This window comes from Camelus dromedarius, chromosome 23 (genome assembly GCF_036321535.1).
Source record: "Camelus dromedarius isolate mCamDro1 chromosome 23, mCamDro1.pat, whole genome shotgun sequence".
In the NCBI taxonomy this organism is placed as follows: Eukaryota; Metazoa; Chordata; class Mammalia; order Artiodactyla; family Camelidae; genus Camelus; species Camelus dromedarius.
Window position 1 is genome coordinate 7,021,273 of NC_087458.1, and position 27,735 is coordinate 7,049,007.

The following is a 27,735-nucleotide window of genomic DNA, read 5'->3' on the forward strand; positions in this document are numbered from 1 at the left end:
GATTTGAAGATAAGTTTTCCCCTTCTCCAAAAAAGTTCTGCTGGAATTTTCATACTGGTTGTGTTGAATCTGTAGATCACTTTGAGTGACTTAACAATATTAAGTTTTCCTACCCAAGAATGTAGGATATTTTCTATTTATTTAGGTCTTTAATTTTTTTTCAATAATGGTTTATAGTTTTCCATGTACAGTCTTTCACCTCTTTGGTTAAATTTTATTCTTAGGTATTTTATTACTTTAGATGCTAATATAAATAGGATTGCTTTCTTCATTTCCTTTCTGAGACTGTTCATTGCAGGTATGTAGAAGCACAACTGATTTTTGCATGTTGCTTTTGTACCCTGCAACTTTGCTGAGTTTATTAGCTCTAATAGCTTTCTTGTGGTGTTTCTATATACAAGATCATATACTCTGTGAAATAGATTTTTACTTTTCCAATTTGGCTGTACAATGTTGAATAACAGTGGTAAAAGTGTATATCCTTGCACGATAATTTTTGTTCCATAATGACAGAACCATTTCTGTGACAAACCATTTCTGTCCTAGGTAGTCTATAGCTCCAGATGGGTCAAGTTACTGGGATTTGGAAGAGTTAATGAAGGAGCCAACGAGGTCAAGCCCTGGTGGGTGGGTAAGCATTGTGTGTATGTGTGTATAGGGGATGAGGCTTCTAGCTTCTGATCTGAGTCTTATCTTTCTTGAGCTCTTAAAGCATTCATATACTTTGGCTCATGGTGTTATTTAACAAATGACGGAAATCAGTTTCAAGGAAGTTAACCGAGGATCAGAGCAGTTAAATGATTTGCAGAAGTTAGAGAACCAGTAAGTGGCAAAGCTGGTTCTGCTGGATTTTAGTAACCTCTCAACTGCATAGGAAGATAATGGCAACTGAAGTGCGTTGTAAAAGGTTAAAGCTGGAAGGCAGAGTGCAGGGAATCCCCAGTCTGTTTCTCTTTCACCGTGGCGCCTCCACTCCCACCCCACCCTCTGCCCACTCCAACTCCTCGCGTTCTGCCCGGGGCGCAGCCCTTCCATTGGTTGTTGGTTACAGGGCCCCATGCTCATACGAGGGGAAGCAGCCAATCAGTGCGGCTCGTCTCCGCCCAGCCAGCCCACGCTAGATCGCGTTGTCTTTGTCCCTCCTGTGGTATGCCGGGAATTGTAGTCCACCGAGGCATTTCTTCCTATAGTGAAAAGAGATCGAGAACTACTAGACCCAGAGAGCTGAGCGTGGAGTGGTTCCGGCTTTTAGGAGTACCCCGCCAACAATCTGTACCAGCAAACCGGCATCCAGGAACAGGTGAGAGAGGTTGCGGGGCTGGGGCTGGGACTGGAGGCAAAGGTTAGAAACTCAGCCTAAGCTCTGTAGCAGTACTTTGAGGCACAGGAGGCCCAGTCTGTTGTGTCGGAGTTCCCCCGTTTTGGACGTTGGTAGCACCAACTGGCTGATCCTGCGGATGTGCAGAAACTCCCGAACTCTGCCATGTGCTTTCCTGGAACCCCCAATATGCCTGCACACTGCTTTGCTCTTTCGCTGCGAACCGTCCCCATCAGCCCAGTGTTGCTCCAAGGCTGTCTGCGGTCCCAGCTCTGTAAGGCTCTGGACGCCCAGTCCCAGAGCCATAGACCACATGTCCAGAGCACTCAGGGTTTCCGTTTTCACTTCTCTTCTTGGGGCACCTCAGAGCCTGCGCACCCCTCTTTTGCCTACTGGGAGAGTCTTGGGTTCTAGATTTGGCACTGCCATTCCCCAGGTGTCTCCCTACCTCCTAGAGCCTCAGCTTGACCTCTATAAAATAGGGTGATTTAAGGCTTCTCCCAGCCCCCGGTCCTGAGGTCCTTTACTCTGGACTCTTCTAGCTGGGTTCCAGGACTTGGGGGAAGAAGCCAAGAGTGTAGCAATTCCAGAGGCTCCCTGGAGGAGGAGTTGATGGTTGAGGAGGATAAAGTTAGGTGGCAGTAAGTTCTAGCCACACCTATTTTAAGTACAGTCAGTTGAGTCTCAGTCACCTAGCCAAACTTTTTGTTCCCTGCATTTCTTCCTGTAAATGCCCTCAAGCTTAACCCAGAAGACAGCGGGGCATTCTGGGTACGGAGGGTAAAAGTTTGGGAGATGACCTGGGGAACTGCCACTGTGCATCTGCCTTTGGTGCTTACTCCCGCAGGGAGTACTCGGTGCCCCCTCCCTATGCCACCCCCTCCGTGATGCCCCTGTCCCGCTGGCTGAGATCTGTGGGGGTCTTCTTGCTGCCGGCCCCCTGCTGGGCGCCCCGGGAGAGGTGGCTGGGTCCCCTACGGCGGCCCTCTCTGGTGCATGGGTGCCCAGTCCTGGGGGCCTGGCACATTACCCGCTGCTGGTGCCAAGCGTGGACAGAGGAGCCTCGGTGAGTGTGGTGTGGGTGGGGCCGTGGGGAGGGGAGCAGCTGATTAGCTTTCTGACTTGTCCTCCCTCTCCTCAGAACATTTTACTCCTCCCTCAGAATGAATGGAGATCAGAAATCGGACGTTTATGCCCAAGAAAGGCAGAATTTCATCCAGCACTTCTCCCAGATTGTCAAGGTGCTCACTGAGGAGGATACTGGGCACCCAGAGATAGGAGATGCTGTTGCCCGCTTGAAGAAGGTGAGGGATTTACAACTTGAGTGAATCTTTGGTCACTCTGTGCATGTGTGGGACCCAGCTCCGGCTTTTGGGGTACTTTTGGCAGGTCTGGGAACAGGCTTTTACCTGAGTGACTCTGGGTTAGCTCTGGATGAGTTGGGGCCTGGGCAGGTATATTTACTCAGCCCAGCCATCCTGCCTTGTGGTCCTGGTGGACCATCCAAACCGCTTAGCATGGGGGTGGTGGGCGCTGGAGGTGAAGGCCTTGAACCTGGTGGGTCTTTGATTTTGTTGAGAAAGGGCATTAGGTGTCCAGAAATCATAAGGTGCTACCTTGGCAGGGACCTGGGAGGAAGGCAGTCTGAGGTAGGCCTGAGTGAAGCTAACGTGTCATCAGAAACTCCTGCTCTAGGACAGGAATTATTGCTGGGAAACTTCAGTTGCCTAAGTCTTTATTCATTTGGAGTTTCTAGTAATTAAAGAAAATTTTTTTCTTTTTTTTTAAATGAGGGGGAAGTAATTGGGTTTATTTATTTATATTTGGAGGAGGTACTGGGGTTGAACCCAGGACCTCCTGCATGCTAAACATGCTCGCTACCACTTGAGCTATACCCTCCCCCACTGCCCCCCTCTAGTAATTTTTTTTTTTTTTTATCAGTGCTCTCTCATTTGTCTGAGGGGAACTAAGGAAAAGGAGATCTGTCTACACTGGGAAGGAGATTAAAAGGGAACTCTCCCCAATGAATTAAATCTGGTTGACAGCAGGGCAGCAGAAGGCAAAATGAGAGGCCCCAGCAGGAAATGCCTCCTCCTGGAGGAGTCGGGGATGGGTCCCCCAACCTGGGTCCCCTCCAAGCTATCCTCTGGCCAACTTTGGAGGTGGAGGGGGGCTTGTCTTTAATAAATGAGAGAGGCCTTTTATTTACAGATGGGTTGAACTATGGGTAGAAGGAGGTGTTTGTGGGGGGAGGCATGGGCTGGGAAGGGGAAGTCTGGGAGAGGTGGGGCTGGGGATGGGGTGAAGGAGAGACCTGAACATGCCACCACTCCTGTAGCATGTACAGAGTTTTCCCCAGGTTCAAGCCCCATGCTGGGCTTGGGAGCAGATTTTAATCTCTAGTAAATTTACTGAGGAAGACAAGGCAGAGAGAGCCTGGCGACTGGGGAACTTCTGGCTGTGCTCTAGGACTTGGGGGAAGAAGCTAAGAGAGTAGCAACTCCAGAGGCTCCCTGGAGGGGGAGGGGTTAGGGTTGGAAGTGGGAGAGGGCAAGGAGAAATCTGAGTGGCTGCTCTCTGGATTCTGATGCCCTGTCCCTCTGCCCTTGCCCCCAGGTCCTGGAGTACAACGCCATTGGAGGCAAGTACCAGCGGGGTTTGACGGTGCTAATAGTGTTCCGGGAGCTGGTGGAGCCGACGAAGCAGGATGCTGATAGTATCCAGCGGGCCCTGACCGTGGGCTGGTGTGTGGAACTGGTGAGAGGATGGGGAAGGGCAGGAGAAGAGGTGTACAAGAGTGGGGGTACCCTGAATGGGACGGGCAGGGATGGACCTGAAACTTGTTTCTTGATTGTATTTCTGTGCCAAACTTAGTGAATTACTCAAGGGCTAGCACACGTAGGGAGGCTCTTGCCAGTAGGTACACGCTTTCCCTATAGACTAACTGTAGGCCAGGACCTTGGAACTCAGCATAAGGTATTAACTCTTTGCTCTGAGCAGAGGGCAGCCACAAAAGTGACATAGTCCTTCTAGAAGATTGTTCTACAGCAGAAATCGAAAACTGGAAGCCCACTGATAGTTTCTGAAAATATTTAAAAATTAAGTTCCCTAAATTTAACAAAGAAGATATTTCACATAATGACCCAGATTTCTAGCATCACTTGGAAAACTGCTCGATCTGGAGCCAGATTCCCATGTAGCAACAGCTGGCTGAAGTCGAATTGAGGCCACTTCCCCAAGACAGTGCATGGACTCTCTTGTGTGGGTCTGTCTCTCTCTGCTTTGCTCCCATCTCCACATCGTCTCATCTCCTATACCCGGCTCATTTGGCCCTGGAAGGTGTATGGTATGCTGGCCTGTCCTTAACTCTTCACTGGTGACAGGGGGACTGGGTTCTGGAAGGGATGCCAGGCCCTGAGGAGGGTGACAATGAGCCCAGAAGGGAAGACGCTCAGGACTTGGTGAGTGACGGGTGACCCTGGCCTGCGGAGAGGAGCAGCTGGCCCGAGGGAGGACATGACAAGTCAGAGTCAGCCACACCGCATTCTCCTTATGAGCACAGGTCAGATGGAGCTGTCTGTCTTGCAGGTGCTGGAAATTTCAGTCTGGTGCTCGTGAGAGAGATGGGGCTGGAAAATAGAGATTTGACTCCTGGGGTAAAGGGATGATGGCATCACTGAGGACAGGCCCTGGGTGACAGAGGTGCCCCTCTAGGGATAAGGAGGGGCTGAGGAGCCCATAAACACTGAGCCAACAGGCAAGGAGGGAAGGGCAGGAGGATAGGGCGGAGCTTTGGGGCCAAGGGAGGGGAGAGCCTGGTAGAATCAGTTGTTACTAACCTTAGCTGTGCTGTAGGTTCACCTGGGAGTGTTACTCTTTTTCTTTTTTTTTCCAAACACAGCTGTAATGCCGTCACTTCCCCAAGAGGCTATTCGAGCTGTCCTCCGTGGTTCTGGATGATGTGTTATAATTTCTGCTCCTGTCTTTTGTCTTCTACTTCATCTCCTTTAATCTCTTATTTTTCTACTTCATTAACCTCCTAAAAACAAGGACATTTGCCTATATGACCACAATACATCACATCAGTCTTGGTCCTTTCTGGCTGCCACCACAAAATACCCCAGACTGGGTAACTTATAAACAATGGAAGTTTATGTCTTCCCGCTTTGCAGGCTGGGAAGTTCAAGGTCCAAGCACAATCAGGTGGAGGCTCTCCTCCTGGTTCACAGTCAGCACCTTCTTGTTGTGTCCTCAAGTAGAAGTGGCTAGGGAGCTCTGTGGGGTCTCTTTTACAAGGGTACTAATCCCTTCCATGAGGGTTCCACTCTTAGGACCTAAGCATCTCCCAAAGGTTCCACCTTCTAATGCCATCTTTGAAGGTTAGGATTTCAACAGGAATTTTGGGGGGCATGTTCAGCTCATAGCAACATCGAAGATACTTAGCGAAATTATCCAACATCGATATAGTGATATTATCTAATGTATATTCCATATTTAAATATTCCGAATTCTCCCCCAATTGTCCATTATAGGTTTTTTTTTTTTTTTTGAACATCCAGGATCCAAGCAGGAGTAATACATTATATTTAGTAGTTTTCTTCAATCTTTAGAATTGTTTCTCCATCATGATTAACTTTTCTTACAGTCTAGGCCACTTATTTGGTAGAGTGACTCACAGTCTGATTATTTCCTCATGATACTAATTAGGGTAAAGATTTTGGTAAGAATGCTGCAAAGGTAATATGGTATATTTTCCATTACTTCTCACTATAGCACATACCTGGGAAGATTACTAAAACCCAGCCCCATGCTGTGATAGTTTAGATTTAAATCTCCCTATAGATCTAAAGTTTCCCTAATAAAAAGGGCAGTTGAGGGAGCAGAGAAGATTGAGGGAGGCCACAGAATGAATGCCCTTCAGAGATCTTGGTTGAGTGGTGCTGGTTGAAACCAGATGGCCCTTGTCATCACTCTTGGGAGAGTCAGTGAACTGGTGGCTTCTTGGAAACAGTGCCAATCCAAATAAACACACTGTAGATAAAACATGTGCCCCCAGTGTGGAAAGCCCAGGCTCCACCCCAGGGTGAGGTCAGAGGTCAAGGTGCAGATGGATGCCTCCTTCCCCAAGGACTTTGCCTGGAACAAGAGCTGTGGTCGCAGGTCGCCGTGGCCGTTTCTGCAGTGCCCATGCCTGAGCTGGGGGTGGCGTTGGGCACTCCTCTGAGCAGTTGAGATCCACTTGAGCACGCACAGGGATCAGGATGGGGTGAAGGTTTAAAAACCCTATCTTGCAAAGCTCTTTGAAGGAACCAGAAGGTGTGGCCTGTCTGTAAGAAGTATCATGGGGCACATTCCAGTGCTTCGTTCTCTTTTATTTCTTAGACAAAGTTTATGACACACCCACTCTGGGACCAGCGCTATATTGGGCTCTGGGAATGCCAAGAGGGCAAACACATCATCCCTGCCTCCAAGGAGTTCACAGTGCAGTGGGAAAACCAGCACGTTCTGGTATCTTCATGTAGGCTGGCACTCAGAAGAGTCCGCCCTCTGATGATGTTTAAGACCCATGGGTGAAAGTTACTGGGAGTCAGACTTCAGTTCTATCCTATTAGACCTGCACTCCTGAATGAGCTCCCTGAGGTGGGGTTTTTTACATACTCCTGGTCACTGGACTGTGTAAGTGGAGTGCCTGGGGATGACAAGGGAACAGCCTTTTTTTTCCAGAAGTCATATAAAGTCCGATTGCATGAAGAAATCTTAAAGTCTTCAATGAAGTTCCTGGCAAAAGAAGAGTGCGGTGTATGAAGATGTTTCATCATCGCCCTGTTATCAGGGATCTTCTCAGGCTGCTTGTCTGGAGATGTCAGATCTGTTGTGGTCTCTTACTGTGAAAACAAGGGGGTTTTTGTCCCATTTTCTAGTTGGGAAGCCTGAGCCTAAGAGGTCATGTGACTGTCTGGAGCCCCGCCGCACAGACCAGCAGTCCTCAGCCTCCCCCTGCTGACCTTCCTTCCCAGCTCAGTGATTTGCAAAAGCAGCAGCTCTGTCGCTGGTAGAAGGAACAGTAATAAGGAGCCCTGGGGCCCTTGTTCCACTCTTCTTCTCCTCCTAGCTCCAAGCCTTCTTTCTGGTGTCAGATGACATCATGGATTCATCCCTCACCCGGCGGGGGCAGATCTGCTGGTATCAGAAGGTAAAGTGAGCGGGAAGGTAGCGGTGGGCAGGGGAACAGGCCGCCAGGAGGTGGTTACATAGAGTCCCTGGAGGTGTTCAGAGTTTTGGGTTCTTGGTATGAGTCTAGGCCAGAGATGGATGGCTTGTTTTTCTATGTCCCTGACAGCCAGGCATAGGTTTGGATGCCATCAATGATGCTTTTCTCCTGGAAGCAACTATCTACCGCCTGTTGAAGTTCTACTGCCGGGAGCAGCCCTATTACCTGAATCTGATCGAGCTCTTCCTGCAGGTGTGCTACAGACAAGGGCTAATGCTCAGACACCGTAGCCTTGGCCTGTATAAAGACATTTCTTGTCTAGCTTGTTTCAGGGCACAGGAGGTACCTGGGTTTACTGGGAAGGGGAAGAAATGGAGGAAGGGAGTTGGTTGGGGAGGATGGCGGTGGGAAGAAGGCCTTCTGTGTCTGTGTGATCGGAAGGAGGAGTGATACAGGGCTGGGTGTGACACTGTATGGGCCTTGAGTTTTGGGGCCCTCTCTCCCTCCTGCTGCCTTTCTGACCACCCAGTTGCCAACTGGTATGGGGTGTAGGGCCCAGGATTTCAGGGCTCCCCAGCCCTGGAGAAAGCCCAGGTCATGGGTCATCATCCTCCTCTTTAGAGTTCCTATCAGACTGAGATCGGACAGACCTTGGACCTCATCACAGGCACCCAGGGCAATGTGGATCTTGGCAGATTCACTGAGAAAAGGTGAGGGACAGTGGGAACCATATCTGGGCAGTGAGGGAGGGCTGCTCTGGGTGGGCGTTGTCCTCCTGAGGAGTTTATCTTTTCCCCCTACTCAGGTACAAATCTATTGTCAAGTACAAGACAGCTTTCTACTCCTTCTACCTTCCTGTGGCTGCTGCCATGTATATGGTGAGTGAGCCTCCCCATCCCTTGCTGCTCTGCTGATGGGGCTTTTGGAGAGGAGGCCACAGAGCAGACCACTTCCGATAATCTGGTGCTTCCCCTCCCCTCCATGGCTTTGTGACTGAGCAAGTTACTTAATCTTTCTGTCTTTTTCCTCAGCTGTAAGATGAGGATAAAATCCCAAGTTTACGGGACTGTTGAAACACGAAAGTGATCGACCCATCAGGGGGAACAATAAATCCTCCATCTAAGTATGGATAGGAGTGGGGAGGAGACTGGATTTCAAAGCACTCAGTGGGATTAATTTCCCACAGTGACCTTGCTTCTCCAAGTTTCCTTTTTGTGCTGAAAGAAATTGGAAATGGCAAAAAGATTAGGAAGGATTAGAGTGACTCAGGGACTGAGCCTCATGAGAGAAGAAATAGTCCAAGTGCCTCCAGGATGGACTCACCTGCCATGACTCGCAGGAAGGCCTTGCTAAAATAAGTGGGATAGAGGCTAGACCATTGGTCAGGACTTTCTAGATCAGGGAGGTCAGGGATCTCTGAAAGAAGAGGAGAGAAGATTTTGAGCTGCACTAGGGCAAGATCTAGAAGGAAGCAGCCAGGAAGATGAAGGCACCTCTGGTGTATGGCTTAACCATCCCCTTTGCACTGTAGGCGGGCATTGATGGGGAGAAGGAGCATGCCAATGCCAAGAAGATCCTGCTGGAGATGGGGGAGTTCTTTCAGATTCAGGTAGGAAGGCGTGAGGCACGGGCAGAGAACAGGCTCCAACTTTCTAACTTCGAGCCTCCTCATTCCTCCTTCTCTGCCCCCCTGCCCAGGATGATTACCTTGATCTCTTTGGGGATCCCAGTGTGACAGGCAAGATCGGCACTGACATCCAGGACAACAAGTGCAGCTGGCTGGTGGTTCAGTGTCTGCAGCGGGCCTCTCCGGAACAGCGCCAGATCCTGCAGGTGCCTGAGAGGGGGCTGTGGATCCCTGAGCTGCTGAAAAAGGGGATAGAGCAGTGGATCTCAAGTAGGGGTCATCTTGCACCCCAGGGGATATTTGGCACTGTCTCAGCAGACATTTTCTGTTGTCAAAACCTGGTGTGTGTGCACGTACTACAGGTAGCTCAATAGTAGGTGGAGGCCAGAGATGCTGCCAAACATCTTAGAACACACAGAATAGCTTCCCACACAAAGAATTATCCAGCCAAAAGTTTCAGTAGTGCCAAGTTTGAGAAACCTCTGGGGTAGAGGGAACAGGCCTGAGCCAGTATCTGAGCATTTGGGGTGGGGAAGGGAAGGTTCAAGATCTTAGACACTCAAGACACTTGAAATTGGAGACCAGAATGGATTGAATGGCCCTGGAGATATTCTGGAATATCTGGATGAGGGAAGTGGAGGGGACCTGGAGGCACTGGGTGAAGGCTAAGTCCACTTTCCTGCCTCCAACCCTTCAGGAGAACTACGGGCAGAAGGAGGCTGAGAAGGTGGCCCGGGTGAAGGCACTCTACGAGGAGATGAATCTGCCGGCCGTGTTCATGCAGTACGAGGAAGATAGTTACAGCCACCTTATGGGTCTCATCGAGCAGTATGCTGCGCCTCTGCCCGCAGCCATCTTCCTGGGGCTCGCACAAAAGATCTACAAGCGGAAAAAGTGACCTAGAGATTGAAGGTGTGGAGGGGAGGCTCTCAATAAATTATTGTCTAACACGTGGTTCTGTTCCTGCTTGTGCCAGCCAGGGGCGCAGCTCTGTTCAGAATGGGCAAGGTGGGGAGGTGTCTGCATGGAAGCCAGGACCCCTTGGGACTGAAAGCTTAGGACGTATCTAAAGCGGTAGAAGCTGGGCTTGGGTGGGTGACATAGGCAAGACGTCAAGCGCTGGGGGCTGGGTCTGAGCCGTGCCACGCCCATGCGCGAAGGGGCGCGGCTGCGCAGCGCTGGGGGGTTGTCCTAGCGGCCCCTCCCCTCCAGTCTTTGCGGGCCGGGCGGGGACCCTGGGAGCCGCGGAGAAGCCCAACGCCGGAGCAGTTGAAGAAGGACCCTGGTGAGGATGGCTCGGTCTATGGGTGTGGATGGACATCGGGGCACGCAAGGCGGGGCAGCAGAAGGGAGCAGTAAAAAAATTGAATAGAGAAGGGGTGGGGTGGTAGCTGGATGACAGAGACAAGTGCGGATAGAAAGGACAGACACATCGTTGTCCCGAGCAGGGTCGAAGGTATACCGCGGATGTAGGCTGGAGCCCGGCGTTTCTGCAGGCTGGCCTGCCAGGCAGAGTTGACATCCTGATGGCTGCTCTGTCCTTTCCCCCACGCCCGCCCCTTTCCTGCGTTAACCAGGCAGATACACCTACCCCCCAACCCCCTACCGCAACCCCTTTTCAGAGCATCTGGGCGGGGCTTCCCTTGGTTGCTTCCCTTAGTCCCTTCCCCTGGGAGTGAGGGGCAGCGCCAGACTGCAGCAGAAAGGACCTGGAGTCCATTCCGGGCCCCATCCTTTTACAAGCCCCCGCACCTCCAAGGAGATCCGAGAGCGCAGCCGCATTTTCTGACCCTCCCCGCCCCATTCCCTGGGGGGTTACATCCGACTCCACCTGCAAACACTGCAGCGGAAGCTAATGGCCAGTAGATGTCTATTTGCATCTCATTTAAATATTGTGCAAGTCGCCTTTCCAGGCCTGCTCCAGCCGCCGGTCACCTCGGTGTCCTTCCTGCGGCCCGCGCCCTCACTGGCTGGGTTTCACCATCCCTGTCTTCTAGGTCTGCATCTGCGGTTGCCAGGTACGTGGATGTGAGGCCCGATCCTCATTCTCTAGAGGACACCCTGTCGCTACTGGCACCATGCTGTCCCCTCAGAGGGCTTTACTCTGCAACCTCAACCACATCCACCTCCAGCATGTCTCCCTGGGCCTGCACTTGTCCCGCCGTCCGGAGCTACGGGAGGGGCCCTTGAGCACATCCCCTCCCCCAGGGGACACTGGGGGCAAGGAGAGTCGGGGCCCCTGCAGTGGGACCCTGGTGGACGCCAATTCCAACAGCCCTGCTGTGCCCTGCCGATGCTGCCAGGAGCACGGGCCAGGCCTAGAAAACAGGCAGGACCCAGCACAGGAGGAAGAGGGGGCTGCCTCTCCCTCGGACCCGGGCTGCTCTTCCTCTCTCAGCTCCTGCTCAGATCTTAGCCCTGATGAGTCCCCCATCTCAGTCTACTCCAGGGAACTCCCTGGCAACGAAGATATCCACCCTCAGCCCAGCATCGTCCCCCTGGAGCAGGGCTCCCCTCTGGCTTCCGCTGGCCCAGGCGCCTGCTCCCCAGACAGCTTTTGTTGCTCACCTGATTCCTGCTCTGAAGCTTCCTCTCCACCCGGCCCTGGCTTGGACTCCAACTGCAATGCCCTGACCACCTGCCAGGACCTCCCTTCCCCAGGGCTAGAGGAAGAAGACGAGGGTGGGGAGCAGGACCTCCCTACCTCCGACCTTCCAGAGGCCGATGATGAAAAAATCGATACTGGGAAAACCGAGCCCAGTTGGAAAATCAACCCCATTTGGAAAATAGACACAGAGAAAACTGAAGCTGGCTGGAAAGTCCCTGAGAACAATAACTCTGGTTGGAAAGTCAATGGGAATACTAACTCTAGCTGGAAAACTGAACCTGGAAAATTCGACTCCGGTTGGAAAACCAACACAGGAATAACTGATTCTGGCTCGAAAACAGATGCAGGGAAAATTGATGGGGGATGGAGAAGTGACGTCAGCGAGGAGCCGGTGCCCCACCGGACAATCACGTCCTTCCACGAGCTGGCCCAGAAGCGCAAGCGGGGCCCAGGGCTGCCCCTCGTGCCTCAGGCCAAGAAAGACCGCAGCGACTGGCTCATAGTCTTCTCGCCCGACTCCGAGCTGCCCCCTACAGTGTCTCTGGGCGGCTCCCCAGCGCCTCCCCGGGAAGTCACCACCTTTAAGGAACTCCGATCCAGAAGCCGGGCCCCGCCCCCGCCAGTCCCGCCCCGAGACCCCCCAGCTGGCTGGGCCTTGGTCCCGCCCCGGCCCCCTCCTCCACCCGTCCCTCCCAGGAGGAAGAAGAACCGACCTGGGCTGCAGCCCATAGCAGAGGGGCAGCCCGAAGAGGGCAGGGCAGGCAGCCCCGCGGCTGGCGAGGAGGCCCCAGCCGCGAAGGAACCGGAGGAGCCCGGCCCGCAGGCCGGCATTGAGGGTAAGAAGCCGCAGGAGGTAGCAAGAGGATGGCTGGGCTTCAGCCTTGTCCACGCCTCCAAAGCTTCCGACCCGGCCCCTTGTCTCCCCTTCATTCTCTGTCACCTATTCTCCCCGTCCCTGTCTACCAGGGAGCGCTCCGGGAAAGGGAAACTGGGTGGACCCTTGGGTTACGGGACTAACTCTTTGCTCCCTCTTTCTCCCGCCCCTCCTTGCCTGGCTGCCCTTCCCGCTGGCCTCCTTCCCCTCTGCACCTGCCCCGCCAATCCTGCCTGCAGCCGGTCCCCTCCTGCTCCCTCGGCCCCTGGTTTTCCGGTTCTCGGCTGACGGGCGCCCCCTGTTGGAGGGTGGGGGCCTGGGCGCAGCTGGGTCCCTGCTCCTGGCACCTCTGGGCGGCTGGCCCGGCGCTGGGCTACGGCTACTGGGGGCGCCGAGTTCCCCAGAGGAGAAGCTATTGCCTGTCCGCCTGTCCCCGGTGGGAGCCTATTCGCCTCCGCCTCGAGGGGCCCTGCCCTGCCTGGCCAGCCCCGAGCTGGCACTGCTGCTGTCCCCGCTCTTTCCCAGAAGTAGCACCTTCCCCGCCGCGGCTTCCCCACCCCGCCAGGTACCCGCCCCCCCGCTGCCACCGCCACCTCGTCCGCCGAAGGCCCCTCGCTGGACCAGGAGCCCACCGCCTCCACCCAGGCTACGTAAGATGGACCCGGGCAAGCCCCGCTGGCCTCGCCTCAGGCGGGGCCTCCCCGCCCACTCCAATGCCCCGCCCATCCGCCACCAGACCTCTACTTGAGTTTTTTCCGGGGTTACCGGCTGGGTCCTGCCCTTCAACCTGGGTGGATTCCAAGTTCATTGGTCCTGGGGAGTCTGGCCCTGCTGGCTCCCTGTGCAGGGCAAAGGTTGCTGCTTTCCCCTCTGCGTGGCCTGGCCCCTCTCCCTAGAGGCCGGGGTAAGGTCGACACGGGCTTATCCGGCTTCTATACTCAGTTTGAGTCCCAGCAAGTCCATTGTTAGGGACCTTGGGTCACACCCTCTGTGGAATTCCCTGGCCAGTGCAGTTCGAGCCTGACCCCCAGCTTGTTCAGGAAGGGTGGAGGGTGAAGCTTGCTGATCTCATTGGTTGAAGAAGTTCTGGTCACTCCTTCTCCACGGGGCCAGCCCCACTTGGGCTGCAGGGGGCGCCCCCGCCGAATTGCTGGCGTAGGACCTGGGTTTCCCCTTTCCGGCGCCTTCCAGCCTCCCAATCCTTGGGTCTCCTTTCCTTCTGTCTATCCTCCCATTCTCGTTTGTCTGTCTTTCCATTGGTCTAGGCTCCCCACGTGTTCCCTGGGTCCCCGCGAACCGGACTAGGGCCCCTGGCGGGCGCAGGGCTGCCCTTCCGTTCCCTCGCCCAGTTATCTCCCGCCTGCCAGGCCTGGCTGGCGGGAGGTGAGTGCGGCTGTCCCACTCTGAGACTTCCGGGGACCAACGAGGTGGGAGCTGGGCCCAGAGGAAGGGAAATGGGAACCGGGAAGCGAGGGATCAGGGTAGCAGTGCATATATATATACACACAGGATTTCGCCCCAGGTGGGACTGCCCTGTCCTCCACCCAGCCGTGTGCTCCCTTTTCCAAGGGAGCCGCAGACCCACAGGAGATGACCCGTGCGGAAGCCTGGAGTCCTGGGGGTAACCCCTGGTAAGTGTCACTGCCTTCTTCCCTTATCCCAGTCCGCAGCTCCTGGTCATTCGCCGGCGTCTCGGGGGCCCAGCGACTGTGGATGGCAGAAGCCCAGGGTGGGACTGGCCAGCTGCAGGAGCAGAAAAAAGGTAGGACATCCTGACTTTTGACCCTTGGCTTAGGAATCAACCTCCCGTCACTTAGACTTCCTCTCTTAGGCCCAGATTGCGTAAACCGGCCTCTTGAAGCCCCTCAGGTGTGCCGGGGAGAGACAGGGGGCTTTGATGCTTCTTCCCTTCCCTGGCCCCATCCCAGGTCTCCTGATAGCTGTCAGCGCTTCAGTGGATAAAATCATCTCGCACTTCGGGGCCGCCCGGAACTTGGTTCAGAAGGTGAAGTTGTCTCTTGAGGGGGGGTGTGGGGGTGAAGTGATGAATGTAGCTCTGGCGGTGTAGGAACCGTTGGTGGGAAAAAGGTTGGAAGTATCTGTGGACCCATTTCCATTGTGCTGCCTGTAGGCCCAGTTGGGGGATAGCCGGCTGAGCCCAGATGTGGGGCACCTGGTGCTGACCACCCTCTGCCCAGCCCTCCATGCCCTGGTGGCTGACGGGCTGAAGCCATTCCGGAAGGACCTCATCACTGGGCAGCGCCGGAGCAGCCCCTGGAGCGTGGTGGAGGCCTCTGTGAAGCCAGGTGAAGGGGGAGAGTATGGGACGGGGCCCGGGGCAGGGACTCAGGCAGGCCTAGGGCCTGGCTGACAGCACCCTGTGTCCTCAGGCTCCAGCACTCGTTCCCTTGGAACCCTGTATAGCCAGGTCAGCTGTCTGGCCCCGCTGCGAAGCAGCCGTAGCCGCTTCCATGCCTTCATCCTGGGCCTCCTCAAGTGAGTGGCCTTCTTTCTGGCACCCCTCCCACATGGTGGGTGCCCCATGTCCCCAAGGAAGGCCTCCCCTCTTCCAATCTCATCTCCTATCCTCCACCCACAGGGAGGTGGAGTTGTCCACCTCCCTGAACTTCCGTTCCCTCCTCTCTCCCCAGCACTAAGCAGTTGGAGCTGTGGTTTTCCAGTCTCCAGGAAGATGCAGGTCAGAAGCTCAAGAGGGAGGGGATGGGGTTGCTAGGCTGTGAGAGAGGGAGGGAAAGGGATCCCTTCTTTTGGTTCCCCCTGATGCCAGAATGATCCTAATCCAGATCTCTGATCTTATTACTCTTCTGCTTAAAACTCTGAAGGAGTTCCATTGCCCATAGGAAGAAAGACTCAAATCCTCACTGTAACCTCCAAAGTCTCGGTTATCTGGCCTGTCTTCTTCTCCTGCCTTCAGGTCTCGGGCTTTCCCTGGTCCTGTGACAGTCTTCCTTTTCTGTTCTTCCTGCCCCAGGGCCCCACTTTTGCTGTCCCTCCACCTAGAATAGGCCTCCCTGTCCCTCCTGCCTCCTCCTTAACTTTCACTCATTCTTTGAGTCCTTCAGTGAGGCTCCACCCTCACCTCCGTCGAGGCTAACTTACCCTGACTCCCCACTCATCCGCCCATTTTGGTTCCATGGCCCTCAAGCCCTCCTTTTATATATACATATGTATTTGTCACCACTTGCTCTACATGGGACTCCATACGTGTAGGCCGTGGGTCCACGCAGGCAGGGATGTGGCAGCCCTGCACCTCACCGTGTCCCCCTCTCTGCCCCAGTGCCCTGTGTGGAAGGAGGCCTGGGAGGATGTTTGTTGACTGGTGGGCTAATGCAGGGAGTCCTCCAGGACTAGGCCCAGAGCAGGGGCTGATGTTAGCCTGCTTTTTCACAGGCCTGCTGTCCCTCCTGTACCTGCCCACCGGATTCTTCTCCCTGGCCCGGGGTGGCTGCCCCTCCTTGTCCACGGAGCTGCTGCTCCTGCTGCAGCCATTGTCGGTGCTCACCTTCCACCTGGACCTGCTCTTTGAGCACCACCACCACCTGCCCCTGGGCCCTCCTCAGGCCCGTGCGCCTCCAGGCTCGCCTCCCGCCCTGCAGCAGACTGTGCAAGCCATGCTGCACTGGGGGGGGCGACTGGCCCAGAGCCTCCGGGGGGCTTCTGGGGAGACCCCTCCAGACCCCTCCGCCCCCTCAAGTCCTCCCACCCGAGGCAGCTGGTGGGAGCAGCTGACCCAGGCCTCCCGAGTCTATGCCTCTGGGGGCACTGAGGGCTTCCCTCTTCCCCGGTGGGGATCCAGGCGACACGGGTCAGGGACTGCAGCTGAGGTCGTGCAGGAGAGATCGCCGCCCGCAGAGGAAGCGGCACCTGGCAGAGGCGTATGGCTGGGGAGACTGTTTGGAGTGCCTGGGGGCCTCACAGAAACTGAGGGTGGAGCCCCGAAGTCCAGGTAATGGGGTCCCTGGTCCCTTCCCTGACCTCTGACCCTCTCAGAGCCCCCAGTCATCCCAATTTGAAATTCGATAGGGATTCTTCAGGTCAGATATTGGCAATTTGCTTTTCTGCGGCCATGAGCTAAAAATGGTTACGTTCTTAAGTAGTTACGTCCTAACAGTAATGTAAATATCTACATAATGTTGTCCATTATGCCTCCTGACCCGCAAAGCCAAAAATATTTACTTTCTGGTCCTCTAGAAAAAAAGGAAAGATTTGCTGACTGCTGCTCTAGGGTTTGACCATTGGTGGCTCTTTAATGGCTTCAGGTACTCTCCAGGGACCCTCTGGGCTTCTCTAAGCCTGCTGGTTCCATAGGTTCCTTTGTGGTTTTTGGTGTTGTAGACCTTTGTTGTCACCTCCCTAATCACCCTAAAGGTAACTGTGTTCCACAGCTGCTACTCTGCCCTCTGCAGTGACCAGCTCCTGACCTCTTCTGAACCACAGTCGGGCCCCTCAGCCTCTTCTTCCCTCCAAAACCCTGGTCACTTGGGTTCTTTTTCTGGAGGTGGGGGTGACTTCTGTGACCCTGTGTCCTTTCCTCCAGGAGACCATCCAGCTGGCTGCCCCCGACAGTAAGTGTGTTGACTCTGGTGAGGCGGGGGGCACCTCCCGAGACTCCCTCTTCTCCTGAGGATCTGGAGGCGTCAGCATCCAGCATGGCGCAGACCCACAGGTAGGGAGGATCGGGGAGAACGTGCTGGTGTGCACGTGTGCGTTATTCACATGTGTTTTTCTGTCTTCACAGTGGATGAGTGGCGGTGTAAAAGGCCTTGGGCTGTACAGTCAGTGCTTGGCTTGCATTGCATCTCTGCTTTTTATTATTGGTGTGACATTAAGTTCTCCGAACCTTAGTTTCTTTCTCTGTGAAAAGAGGATAGTTTATACTTTTGTTATGGTTGTTGTGAAGACTCAACATAATTTTATAAACACATCCGGCACATAGAAGGTGCCCTTTAGTGGTAACATTTACTACTGTATGTGTACACAGTGTGCCTATGTGTGTCCACTCAGGGGCTGTGCTTCCCTTTAGTGGCTGGGGTCTTCTAATTTGGGACCAGGGGCTGCATCGACTTTAGAGTCTGGCTTCTTTTGAGGTCTCTTAATCCAATGAGCTAGGCTTCTTGACTTTTGATTCATTCAGCAGTATTTTTCAAATACTTACTATGTGCCAAGCATTATGCTAGGGGAGGGAATGCAAAGGGAAACATGCTGGGAGTCTCTGCCCTCGTGGAGCTTGTAGTCCAGTGCAGATATCAATGAATGAACAAGCAGTTGCAATTCTGTGTGGTAAAGATTCTAGGGAGGGAAGACTGAGTCCTTTGGAGCCCTATAGACAGGGCGTCTTTCCTAGATTTGTGGACTCAGGGAAGGGCCAGTGATGGTGTGGGGTGTGCATCTGGCAGAAGGAACAGGATGCAAAGGTGAAGAGGCCCGAGTGTGGTAAGGGAGGAACTATGGGTACATGATGGGTTGTGGCTGGAGTGGTGGATGCTGGCAGCAGTGATGGGGAGGTTGGAGGATTCAGTAGGCCAATTAAGGAAACTGGATTTCCCTCTGAGGCAATGGGAGCCTCTGAAGGGTCTTAAGCCTGAGGATGATTTGCTTGCTTATGTTTTAGGATCTCTGACTGCTGTGTGGCGAACAGAGCTGGAGAGGGAGATCAAGAGAGATTTAGGCAAACCAGTTAGATTATATGCAGTGGTCCAGCTAGAGGCTAGAGGCCCACACTAGGATAATGGCAGTCTTTATCTAGATTGAAGAGAAAGGTAAATGCAGTAGTGGGAGATACAAACACCAAACAAGTTTTGGTGATTGACTGAATGTAAGGGCTGAGACACCCTGGTTTTGGCCAGGAGCATCTGCGTAGAAGGTAGTGCTGTGTACTCTAGGGGACACGAGAGGAGGGACTGGTTTAGAGGGCTGAGTCACTTAGTTTGCGTATGGTCAGTTAGAAGCACCAGGGAAGTGCAAGTCATGTCAAATAAGCAGCTGAGGAGTGGGCTTGGAGCTCAGGAGAGGGCTGGGGCCCCAGACAGAATCAACATATTGATAGATGGTCCCTATGTCTTTTCCAGAGCCCAGTCAGTTTTCACTGAGCTAAACCGAGGGAAGCTCCATTCAGTGGGAAGATGAGGCTGGGGACAGCACCCCTGCCTCACTTCATCCCAGCATTTCCCTCTGGCTCCTCACAGGGCAGTCCGGGCTCTCTGTGATCACACTGCTGCAGGACCCGACCAGCTGAGCTTTCGGCGTGGGGAAGTGCTGCGTGTCGTCGCCACTGTGGATGAGGACTGGCTCCGCTGTGGGAGGGATGGAGTGGAGGGGCTGGTGCCTGTGGGGTACACTTCTCTTGTTCTCTAGGCCTAGGATCTTTCCCTTTTTGCATCTCTTGCCCTCCTGTCATCTGGAATGGAATGGCCTGTGAACACTAACCCATGTAAACTGATCATTCCTGAAGCATTTTCCCTGTCTGCAAAAATGACACTTTCCTCCCACATCCAACTCTGCTAATAAGTAAACTTTTCCTTCTTCCCTCCCATGCCCACTTATAAGGCGAAATCTGCTCTTCTTCCAAATATATAAGAAGGAATTTCCATCTCTTTCCAATCTGCATAAGGGAATATCTCCCGTCCTATCTGCAAAGTGGAAATCTAGCCACCTGCCCCCCACCCCCCTCCGTCTTCTTCATCTGTAAGTGGACTGTGCCAGTACAGTATATGCCTCAGTTCCCTAGAAGGGACTCTAGTCTCCTTCCTGTGTGGAACCTCCCCCCACTCCACCCTCCCCACATTGCCTGTATTTACGATGTGCTCATGCTGTACTAGGTGCTGAAGTCGGGACACCCCTGGTGGGTGGGCCTGTGGTGTGGTCTGCCTCCTTCCTTTGTCCCAATAAAGTGTGGGAGTTGAATGTGTCTGTCACTGTTGGTTTCAGAATACAGTCTGTGGGGGAGAAGAGGGAGGCCCTCTTATGGGGAGGGCCAGTGCTTACTGTTCCTTGAGGGATGGAGAAGAAGCCCCTGATTGGTGCCTGAATCGCGTAAGTGCCTCTCTAGTCCGGGACTTGATTGCTTCGCTTGGTGAGACTAATAAGGTAGCCTGAGTAGATAGAGTTGGGAAGACTTAGCCCTTGAAATTACATTCATTAGATTCATATCTGAGGTGATGGGGAGGATTAAAGGGTTTCAAGAAATGACATTTTTTTCTATTTAATATCACCATTCTGGAAGTATAATAACTAACTTATCTATTACTTTGTTAGTAGTTAATGAGTTTCCTTTCAGTCTTTTGAACTGAGCAAAGCTAAATACCCTAGAGCTTCAAGGATGGGGCTGGAAGTCACTATGAGTGCCTACAGGAGACTCACTGAAAGGTTAGAATAATAGAAAGCTATTATTGTAACCAGGCAACAGGAAAGTTAGGGGGAAAGCTTAGAACTATGAGGTGAAACACAGGGGAAAGAAATCTAAGTTTTAACCAAGTTCCCAAAGATGAGGGAAGAGCACGATGGGCTGGTGTTAGGAGAAAGGACTTTATTGACATAATCTTAGATCCAAAGCATTGGAAATACTCAGGGGCAGGGCTGGTTAGACTCAGATGTCTCATACTTTCGCCATTTTCTAAGACAATGTTCCCCATTCCTGGTCAATTTGTTACTTGTCTGCTACCGTTTTAAATTTTGCTTTTTGTGTTTGGCAGCCCTCTGTTTTAGACCTCAGTTTGCATTTCAGGTGTTTTCTAGGGTGATGTTCCTCAAACTGGATTCTGAGAGCCTCTGGGGAATCCTACTTACATTCTTAGGAGTCTTGAGTACTCAAGTTTATGGAGCTTCTTCAACTGTAAATTACTACTGCAAAAGAACTTTTATTTTTATATTTGAAGTTATAAAATAGTAGCTATGGAAGATTATTACTTCGACTTTGGGACTAATATTTCTTAGATGTACAGAGTAATGTTGGGTAGCGAGGGGCATGATTTCTAGTTTCAGAAATTTTTTTACTGTTACATAGAACTTTCATTTCCCATGATTCAACCTGCCCTCTCCTTTTTCTGACTCCTATCCCTGTGTGCTTGGTTTTATAGTTGGTAATCCTCAAAAGTGGGAGTAGTCCTAGAACAATATTGTTAGAGCATCAGTGAGAGCTGGCGATATTGGCAGTTGGAGCCTCATGGTTCTCAGGCTTGTGCAGATTGGTAACAGAGCAGGGGACCTCCTTGCAGAGCATCTTGAGATAGGCCAAACATTGATATGCAATTAGTTTTGAACTATTATTATTATCTAGAATAAACAGCTGTAGCAGATACTAAAGTGATATTAAAGGTTAAAAAAGTTAAAGATTAAAAAAACTTTACTGATGTGTTTTTGCAGCCATGAAGAGACTATTATACAACACTAGGGGTGAACCCCAAGTCCTTGTAGGAGTAGAGACTGCGCTCTTATTGTCAATTGTCTTGATGCTTTTGAGCAACTATATTCTAGCTGAACTCAAAGCCTAAACATCTGACTTATGTCTGGGACAAAATCTTGTTAGGTTTTTCAGTTGCTGGCAGGAATGGATTTATCTTCCTCGGTAGGATAATGCTTTGGCTATTTCTGATACTTCCTTATTTGCTGATTTTGGAGTTCTGGCTTCAATGCTGGTGATTAGGTGATCTCTGGCAAGTTACTTTCCCTTTCTGAGCTTCAGCTTTTGCTTGTACAAAGTGGGAATAATAACTACAGAGGACTATTATGAGGATTAACTGCTACATGATCTTGGGCAGGTTACTTAACCTCTCTGTTGTTTCAGTTTCCTCATCTGTAAAACTGGGTTTTGGTACCTAAAGGGCTCCTTTGAAGATTAAGTAAATAAATGAATATATGTAAACTACTTACAGTGAAAAAGGTCCAATGTGGGTGGCCTAGAAAATGTGGCCTAAAGCTACTGCCAACCTTGGAGGTTATTAAAGAGTATTAGACGATGTCTTTGTGTTACAAAAGATAGAGGTGTAGATGATTATTATGTTGACTGGGTAGGCTGGGCCCAGACCAAATAGATTGAGGAAATGGCTTTATCCAATAGTCAACAGCGGTGAGCATGCCCCAGTTGGGCCCAGGATGCTGATGATGTGGTTTTAAAAAGATCTCTTTGGAAACAGGATGGAGAAGATCCTGCAAGGTAAATGGAGGACAGGAGAGAAGAAAAAAATAGCAAGCTCACCACTCTGTAGTTAGGAAAAGTTTTTTCCATTTAATACTAGACTTTCAAGGATTGAGATGCAAGCTTTTATGCAATTACATCCAATGTTAAAATTGGTAATACATAATTTACAAAGATTAACATCAAAACAATCATCTATTTAGATATGCTTTTGTAAAAAGGAAATATATTAGCAGCATTTATATTTTCCGCAATCACACAGCCTACAGACATGCAGACTAACTCTGTATCTATTTGCAGTGATGTAGTGCTTTGCCCCGCATTTCAAACACCAAAACCCGCCTGGCAGCTAGGGGGTTCTTTTTATTTCGTTATTATAAAATAACCGAAAAATAAAAAAAGGCATTAAATTCTACACCAGTAAGAAAAAACAAGTTTTTGCACTTACCTAACATTTGATTGTCTAAAAAACATTTCAGTTTTTAGTCTTTCAACAAAAGAAAGATAAAATGACAGAGCGTAGTGTCTTTTGCTTCTGTTCTCGCATTTTACAAAGTTTTTTTTCTTTTTTCTTTTTATGTCTTTTTTAAAATTTTAGTGTTTAACACTATTAAAGGAAATATTGAATTTTAATCTCTTTCTTGTCATTTCCTGCTTTGACTAAAAGGAGACCCCCAAAGTGCCCCTATTCCCACCTCCCTCCCACCCAGCTCCCTGCAATGAAAACCAAAAGAAACCACTCAAACGGGCTTGGACATGCGATTTTTCCAGCTCCACACGTGAGTATCTTATACCCAGGTCTCTTAGTAATGTACAGTGCTTCTCTACAGTAAGAAAATACTCCAAACTATTTTCTTAATTCTCTTTTTTTTCTTTAATAAAATATTTATTCTGCTTTTTCTCTGCTCAAGGGGATCTTTGGCATCCCCTGTCTCTTTTGTTTTTTTTTCTCTCAAGATTGACACAGAAAGGAGAAAAAGAAAGATTCAATGGAATGGAAGATGGTCAATGTTTCTACCTAAACAAGTCAGAGCGTCGTCATCATTAGAGGAAATGTACAATTAGGACAGCATTGGTCCAGTATTAGAAAAAAGTAATGGGGAAATGTTTACTATTGTATTGCTTACTAATCACGCAGCAGATATATATATATATATATACATACATATATATATACACACACAACTTGGCACATTTAAAAACCATCTTTTCTCTTATAAGAACATCTAAAACGTATATGCATGTGTATGTCTGAGAAGACAACAAAGCAAAGCTTTTTAAATTTTATTTTTAAAGAGACAGTACTGTCTGATAACTCCTGGTCAAGAGAATGGGAAGGAGACACCCTGGATAGCCTGCCTGATGATGACGTCATCAGGAAGGTGGAGGGAAGATGGGACTAGGGGTATGGAGAACACACTGTCTCTTTAAGAGATGGACACTGAAAACTATACAAGTAAAACAAGAAGTAGTGTTTTTAATTGATAATCTACACTCACAACAAATACTCTGATAGGTGAATACTGCTCAACAGTTTACGTAGTGACTTTTGTTGGGGGGGCGGTTAGAGTTTATTTTTAAGTAGGTTTTAAAATGAATTTTATTTGAAATGAATCTCCATTCGCACAGCACAGCAGACGCACAAGAACCACAGCGCATAAACAGCACATGTGCTGGCAGGGGCCTGGCCTTCTTAGAAAAAAATATGTTCGGCAGGTTATGAAGGTTAAAACAAAAATAGTTACAGTAAGTACTGTGCCCTTCTGACCCCATGGGGGCCTTCTCTATTCCATGATTCCATTTTGGGGAGTAGAGGTAGGGAGAGGGGCAGCAGTTACAAGTGCTTTGAGTTGTCAACTCACATTTTACTTTGACCTGGTTGGGCAAGAAAAGAGAAATGTTTCCTGGTGAGGGATCTGGAAAGAGGCCCCAGCTACTGTTTCTGTTTTAGGTCTCTGGGGTAGCTCTTGGAGCCTATAGGGAACAGACTGGGTAGGGGTGGGGATCCTGGCCCTATCCCTTTTGGAATTTTATACCTGGGTATAGAAAAGCAGCTTCGTAGCAGTGCCTGCGAGATCAGAGGATGACAGAAAAACCCAAGCTGGGGGGAGGGGCAAGTGCTGTAAAGTACCAAAGGATTCTGGTCATCCCCAGTGTGCTCTACCCTCCACCCTACATTATTAACCTTCAGGGTGAAGCAATGGAGAGGAAAACAAGTTAAACTGAACTATTTAGATAGACCCCTTCCTCTTCCTCTCCACTAACTCCAAGGTTTACTAAGTACCTAACATCATTAACATGGCCCCATTCCCCTTGCTGGACGGACCCTTCCCACCCCTTTCTACACTCAGAGAACAGGAGGCAGGATTCTTAGCTCCACTGGATCCCAGATGCTTGAGGTTCTCATTCTTTGAGGTTCACTTCCGAAAGCTGTTTTCTGGGATAAACAAAGTACGCCTTCGAAGCTTCCTGCCTGATCCTTCCTCCAGCAAGTAGGTCACATCGATGGCTGAAAACAGAACCAAGGAGGCTCATCAAATACCACCCTCCCACTCCTTATTCCAGATTTGATCTCTCAGGAGATCACAGGAGTTCAATGGTTCCCTTTCTGACCTATAAGCAATTCAGGCCTTCCTCCAGCCCAAGATGAAATAAGCTGTTTTCCAGGGAGGAGAGTCTCTCACCTCCCACAGTTTCATTCCCAAGATATAACTAAACACAGGCCCACGAAAGAACTGTACCATTAAAAAAATATTTTCCATTCCGGGCAATTAGAAGTTATTCTTTTTCATGCCCTCTTCACTAATTTCCCTTTTATCTTAAACCCTAGAAATGAGCCTGATTCTTCTTACCATTTTTCCCAGGAATTTTTTCAAGGAGATTGAGCAAGATCTGGTTGAGTCGTTCTCGCTGACTATGCCGTCGTTCCTCAGGAGTACAGGCTGCTTGGGGTTCTTGACTACTTTCCTCTATTTTTTTTTCACCCTCACTGATGTCAGCAGTGGCCCGCTCCTGTTCTGGCTCCTCCAGGCTGGGCATCTCATTGGCTGCTTGCTCCTGACTGGCCAGAACCTCTTCAATCAAGGGCAGAGCATCATCCTCCTGGCCCAGATCTTTTAGGGGTGGCTTTGAGCGCTCAGACTTCCAGGATGATCTGCCAGGAGGATACATGAATTTAGAGGAAGGCTAAGCAGGGCACTTGGGGATGGAAGGGGAATGAAGCGAAGAAACTCTCAGGATGGCTTGAGATCCTGCAGTCTAGCTGTTACAGCCTTGGCTCAAGAGGTAAGAAACTTGGCTATGATCTTCACTTTATTTTTTGAAAAAATCATTACCTTTCTCTGAAGTTTAATTTTATTTATAAGATTCAAATTTTCTCCTTTCTTCGCCAGGAATCCAAGGAATCTATAAACCATGCCAAAGCTGATAAAATGCTTAGCTAGTTCTGATTGCCTAATGAATACAAAGACGTATGGCGCAGTCTTATGATACTAACAGTCAACTACGATGAGCATTTAAATGGAGTTTCCACTTTTCCTGAAATTTCTTTTTACATTTATCACCTAATATTTTCTTTTTTTAAAACGAAATGTAGTTGATTTCCTTACAGTAAGCTATTGGAGTAGGTAAGGTAGTTGTTTCACTGCCATTCAACAGGAAAGGAAATTGAAGAAAAGCCTTCAGTACTCCTTCCCCAAGAATATCCCTCTTGTATACAAAACAAGCACAAATACAAAACTATGAACCCAAACTGCCCAGCTAAAACTGTGCACTTTTAGCTACTTCTGTTCCTTGACAAAGGTCCAAAGAGCTGATTACACCCTGAGGTAATGGGAAAAACGCAGAAATCTAAACAAGAGATCTTCCAAATCTGTCTAAAACTTCTGTTCCATATCCTCTTCTCTTTCTCTATCTCTAATGTTACAAATCTCCCTCTCTGCCCCAACTAAGACTTCATGATGAGACCACATCTACTCAAGTCTAGTTCTCCCATATCACTGTTGGCACTATACTGGATGACTCTGTCAGTGACTCCTCAATCCCAGGGGTGGGGCTGAGTGGGTAGGTGGTGGTTCTCTTGCTCTATTCAAGTTGCTGGTTAATCCCTTTGGCTCTTTAAACCCCCCTGAGACTCACCTCCCTCCGTTCCTCTTGTAGTTGTCTGGGACATAATGAGGCTGCAGAGAAGAAAAGGAAGCAGTAAGTGTGTTGTAGAAGCTGGCAAAGCTGGATCACATGATCTGGGGCAAACTCAGGATAAAGGAGGTAAAGAGGTAAGGAGATAAAGAAAATGAGGCCTAAAACCCTTATAAAGTTGGATGACATTTTAAGGTCAAAAGCTCAGTACTTCTATTAATCTGTCGGCCAAGTGGTTTTTTTTTTTTTAGCATTTTACAAGCCTAGAATGACAGTAGAAGGGACAGACTCACAATCCTTTTGTCCCATCCCAACTTTTAAGTAGTTAAGGTTGGGGTTTCAAAGCTAATCAGTGAACTACTGACTGAGCAAGGAAGACCAAAGAATCCTAGATGAGAGGCAGGGATTGGTAGTATGCAGAGAGAATATAAAAGAAATATGGTTTAGAGAAATACAAAACTACTACTAGGAAAAACAGGGACCCAGAGGTTTGCTTTCTGGTTAGACTATTTCTAAATATTCCGGGATGACAGCTGTGCATTCTGACAGGCCACCCAAAGAGGACTCATGGATGGGGAGCTTAGCTGGGGTTTCATTACAGCACACTGACAGGTGACTAAAACCTTTATGGAATGGTAACAAATGACACAAAATAACTGGAGGAATATATTCACAATAATTTGAAAGAAAAAAACACACTGGCTGAAAACAAAAATGTTAACGGTGGTTATTTTCTGGGTAGCAGGGTAATAAACAATTTTTTCTTCTTAATTATTCTGTACTTTTCACATTTTCTATAATGTCTTACATTTTAAATCCAGGGATAAAAAGAAAAAGCAGTGAATTATTTTCACTGAAGGTTTCTCAAGGTTACTGATTTTCTTTTTACTTGTTTCTCAAAATTATGGGTGTGGAAAACAACAAAAAACTACATTATGGAGCTCAAGAGCAAAGACTGTAAAGAGGTTAGAGAGAGAAAAAGAGGAAACCTGACTAAAGTGTAACAATAATTTCCTGAGAAAACAGCCCATGCCAGAAAATGCATAAAAAATGCATTTATGGTGCTCAAACATCCCAAGTAGGAGTGGAGATTTCCAATTTGGAATGGAAATAGGATGAAGAAGCAGAGAGCCACTTCAAAATTCTTACTCTGAATTCCGTCCGTGAAACTAGATTGTCCTGACACATTATAGTGAAGAGAGGAAGGAGACTTACTGAGAAATCTCTTTTAGGAGTGAGCTTCTTGGGGAAGTGATCAAAGGCATAGGGTTTGGTGCAGACAGGATAGCGATTCCGGTGGATCTTGTAAAACAGGTGTGCTGACTTGTCAAGCCGGTAATCACAGATGTACACATCTTGCTCCTTCACTCCTTTAGGTCTCCCTATAAGTCCAAACACTGTTAAAGAACCCTCCCTGTTTTCCCTTCCCTCACCCGCCCAGGGACCATCACACACTATTGGGAGAGCAGCTAGACCCTTAAGAGGGAAACACTGTAGCTGTTTTGAGAGGGGGAACAGCTAAGTATTTGGTGACTGTGGTAGAAAGGACACACTAGCATCAAAAAAAAGGGGAAAGGGAATCTAAGGGTTGAAGGGCATTCTATAGTATGGAAAGAGACCAGAAATGTAGATTGAGTGTTGCAAGGATTTCTGAGAGAACATTTTGAGGGAAAAACAGAGCAGATTATGGGGAAATTATGAGAAAAGAATAGCAGTAGAAATGAACGAAGCACATTTGGTAATGATCACTTTATAAACTGGGGGACGAAGGAGTCAACAGTATCATGATGTCTCAAGCAGTTAGGC

At 49.9% G+C, this 27,735-nt stretch overlaps 3 protein-coding genes and 1 long non-coding RNA gene across 23 annotated transcripts in view; 2 read left to right on the top strand and 2 right to left on the bottom strand.

The window, feature by feature from the left end:
• Positions 1-1,012: 1,012 nt before the first annotated feature.
• On the bottom strand, positions 1,013-13,528 carry LOC116148118 (uncharacterized). Of its 8 annotated transcripts, none has more exons than XR_010377479.1 (3): positions 13,377-13,511; positions 5,158-9,392; positions 1,013-1,184 (listed from the first exon to the last, which is right to left on the bottom strand). It is a non-coding gene; the product is annotated as an uncharacterized LOC116148118 (long non-coding RNA). The 8 variants fall into 8 exon arrangements; XR_010377480.1 differs by lacking the exon at positions 1,013-1,184 and adding an exon at positions 4,392-4,947; XR_010377478.1 differs by lacking the exon at positions 1,013-1,184 and having other exon boundaries at positions 4,392-9,392; positions 13,404-13,528.
• Positions 1,191-10,106, top strand: FDPS (farnesyl diphosphate synthase). Of its 3 annotated transcripts, XM_010979744.3 has the most exons (11): positions 1,285-1,300; positions 2,166-2,384; positions 2,460-2,622; positions 3,935-4,075; positions 7,431-7,511; positions 7,659-7,781; positions 8,151-8,239; positions 8,335-8,407; positions 9,061-9,138; positions 9,228-9,362; positions 9,854-10,106. In XM_010979744.3, the coding sequence occupies exons 2-11, from the start codon at positions 2,206-2,208 to the stop codon at positions 10,052-10,054; spliced, it is 1,263 nt and encodes a 420-aa protein (XP_010978046.1). In that variant the 5' UTR covers positions 1,285-1,300; positions 2,166-2,205; the 3' UTR covers positions 10,055-10,106. The 3 variants fall into 3 exon arrangements, with proteins under 3 accessions (XP_010978054.1, XP_064333899.1, XP_010978046.1); XM_010979752.2 differs by lacking the exon at positions 2,166-2,384 and having other exon boundaries at positions 1,191-1,300; XM_064477829.1 differs by lacking the exon at positions 2,166-2,384 and having other exon boundaries at positions 1,191-1,300; positions 2,481-2,622.
• Positions 10,351-19,562, top strand: RUSC1 (RUN and SH3 domain containing 1). Of its 7 annotated transcripts, XM_031436129.2 has the most exons (11): positions 10,351-10,441; positions 11,154-12,600; positions 12,878-13,288; positions 14,302-14,400; positions 14,567-14,643; positions 14,770-14,944; positions 15,029-15,134; positions 15,290-15,336; positions 16,050-16,605; positions 17,197-17,325; positions 18,845-19,562. In XM_031436129.2, exons 2-11 carry the CDS (start codon positions 11,235-11,237, stop codon positions 19,011-19,013), a joined length of 3,135 nt encoding a protein of 1,044 aa, XP_031291989.2. In that variant the 5' UTR covers positions 10,351-10,441; positions 11,154-11,234; the 3' UTR covers positions 19,014-19,562. The 7 variants fall into 7 exon arrangements, with proteins under 7 accessions (XP_031291989.2, XP_031291990.2, XP_064333894.1 ...); XM_031436130.2 differs by lacking the exon at positions 12,878-13,288; XM_064477824.1 differs by lacking the exon at positions 10,351-10,441 and having other exon boundaries at positions 10,821-12,600.
• A 2,295-nt stretch (positions 19,563-21,857) lies between these two features.
• Positions 21,858-27,735, bottom strand: part of ASH1L (ASH1 like histone lysine methyltransferase) — a 152,448-nt gene continuing 146,570 nt past the window's right edge. For all 5 annotated transcript variants that reach the window (XM_031436128.2, XM_010979719.3, XM_010979712.3 and 2 more), the window contains 4 exons: positions 27,145-27,311; positions 25,930-25,970; positions 24,645-24,946; positions 21,858-24,301 (listed from right to left, as the gene is read on the bottom strand). In XM_031436128.2, the coding sequence (XP_031291988.2) occupies positions 24,210-24,301; positions 24,645-24,946; positions 25,930-25,970; positions 27,145-27,311 (602 nt within the window). In that variant the 3' untranslated portion in view covers positions 21,858-24,209. The remainder of the gene's footprint in view (positions 24,302-24,644; positions 24,947-25,929; positions 25,971-27,144; positions 27,312-27,735) is intronic.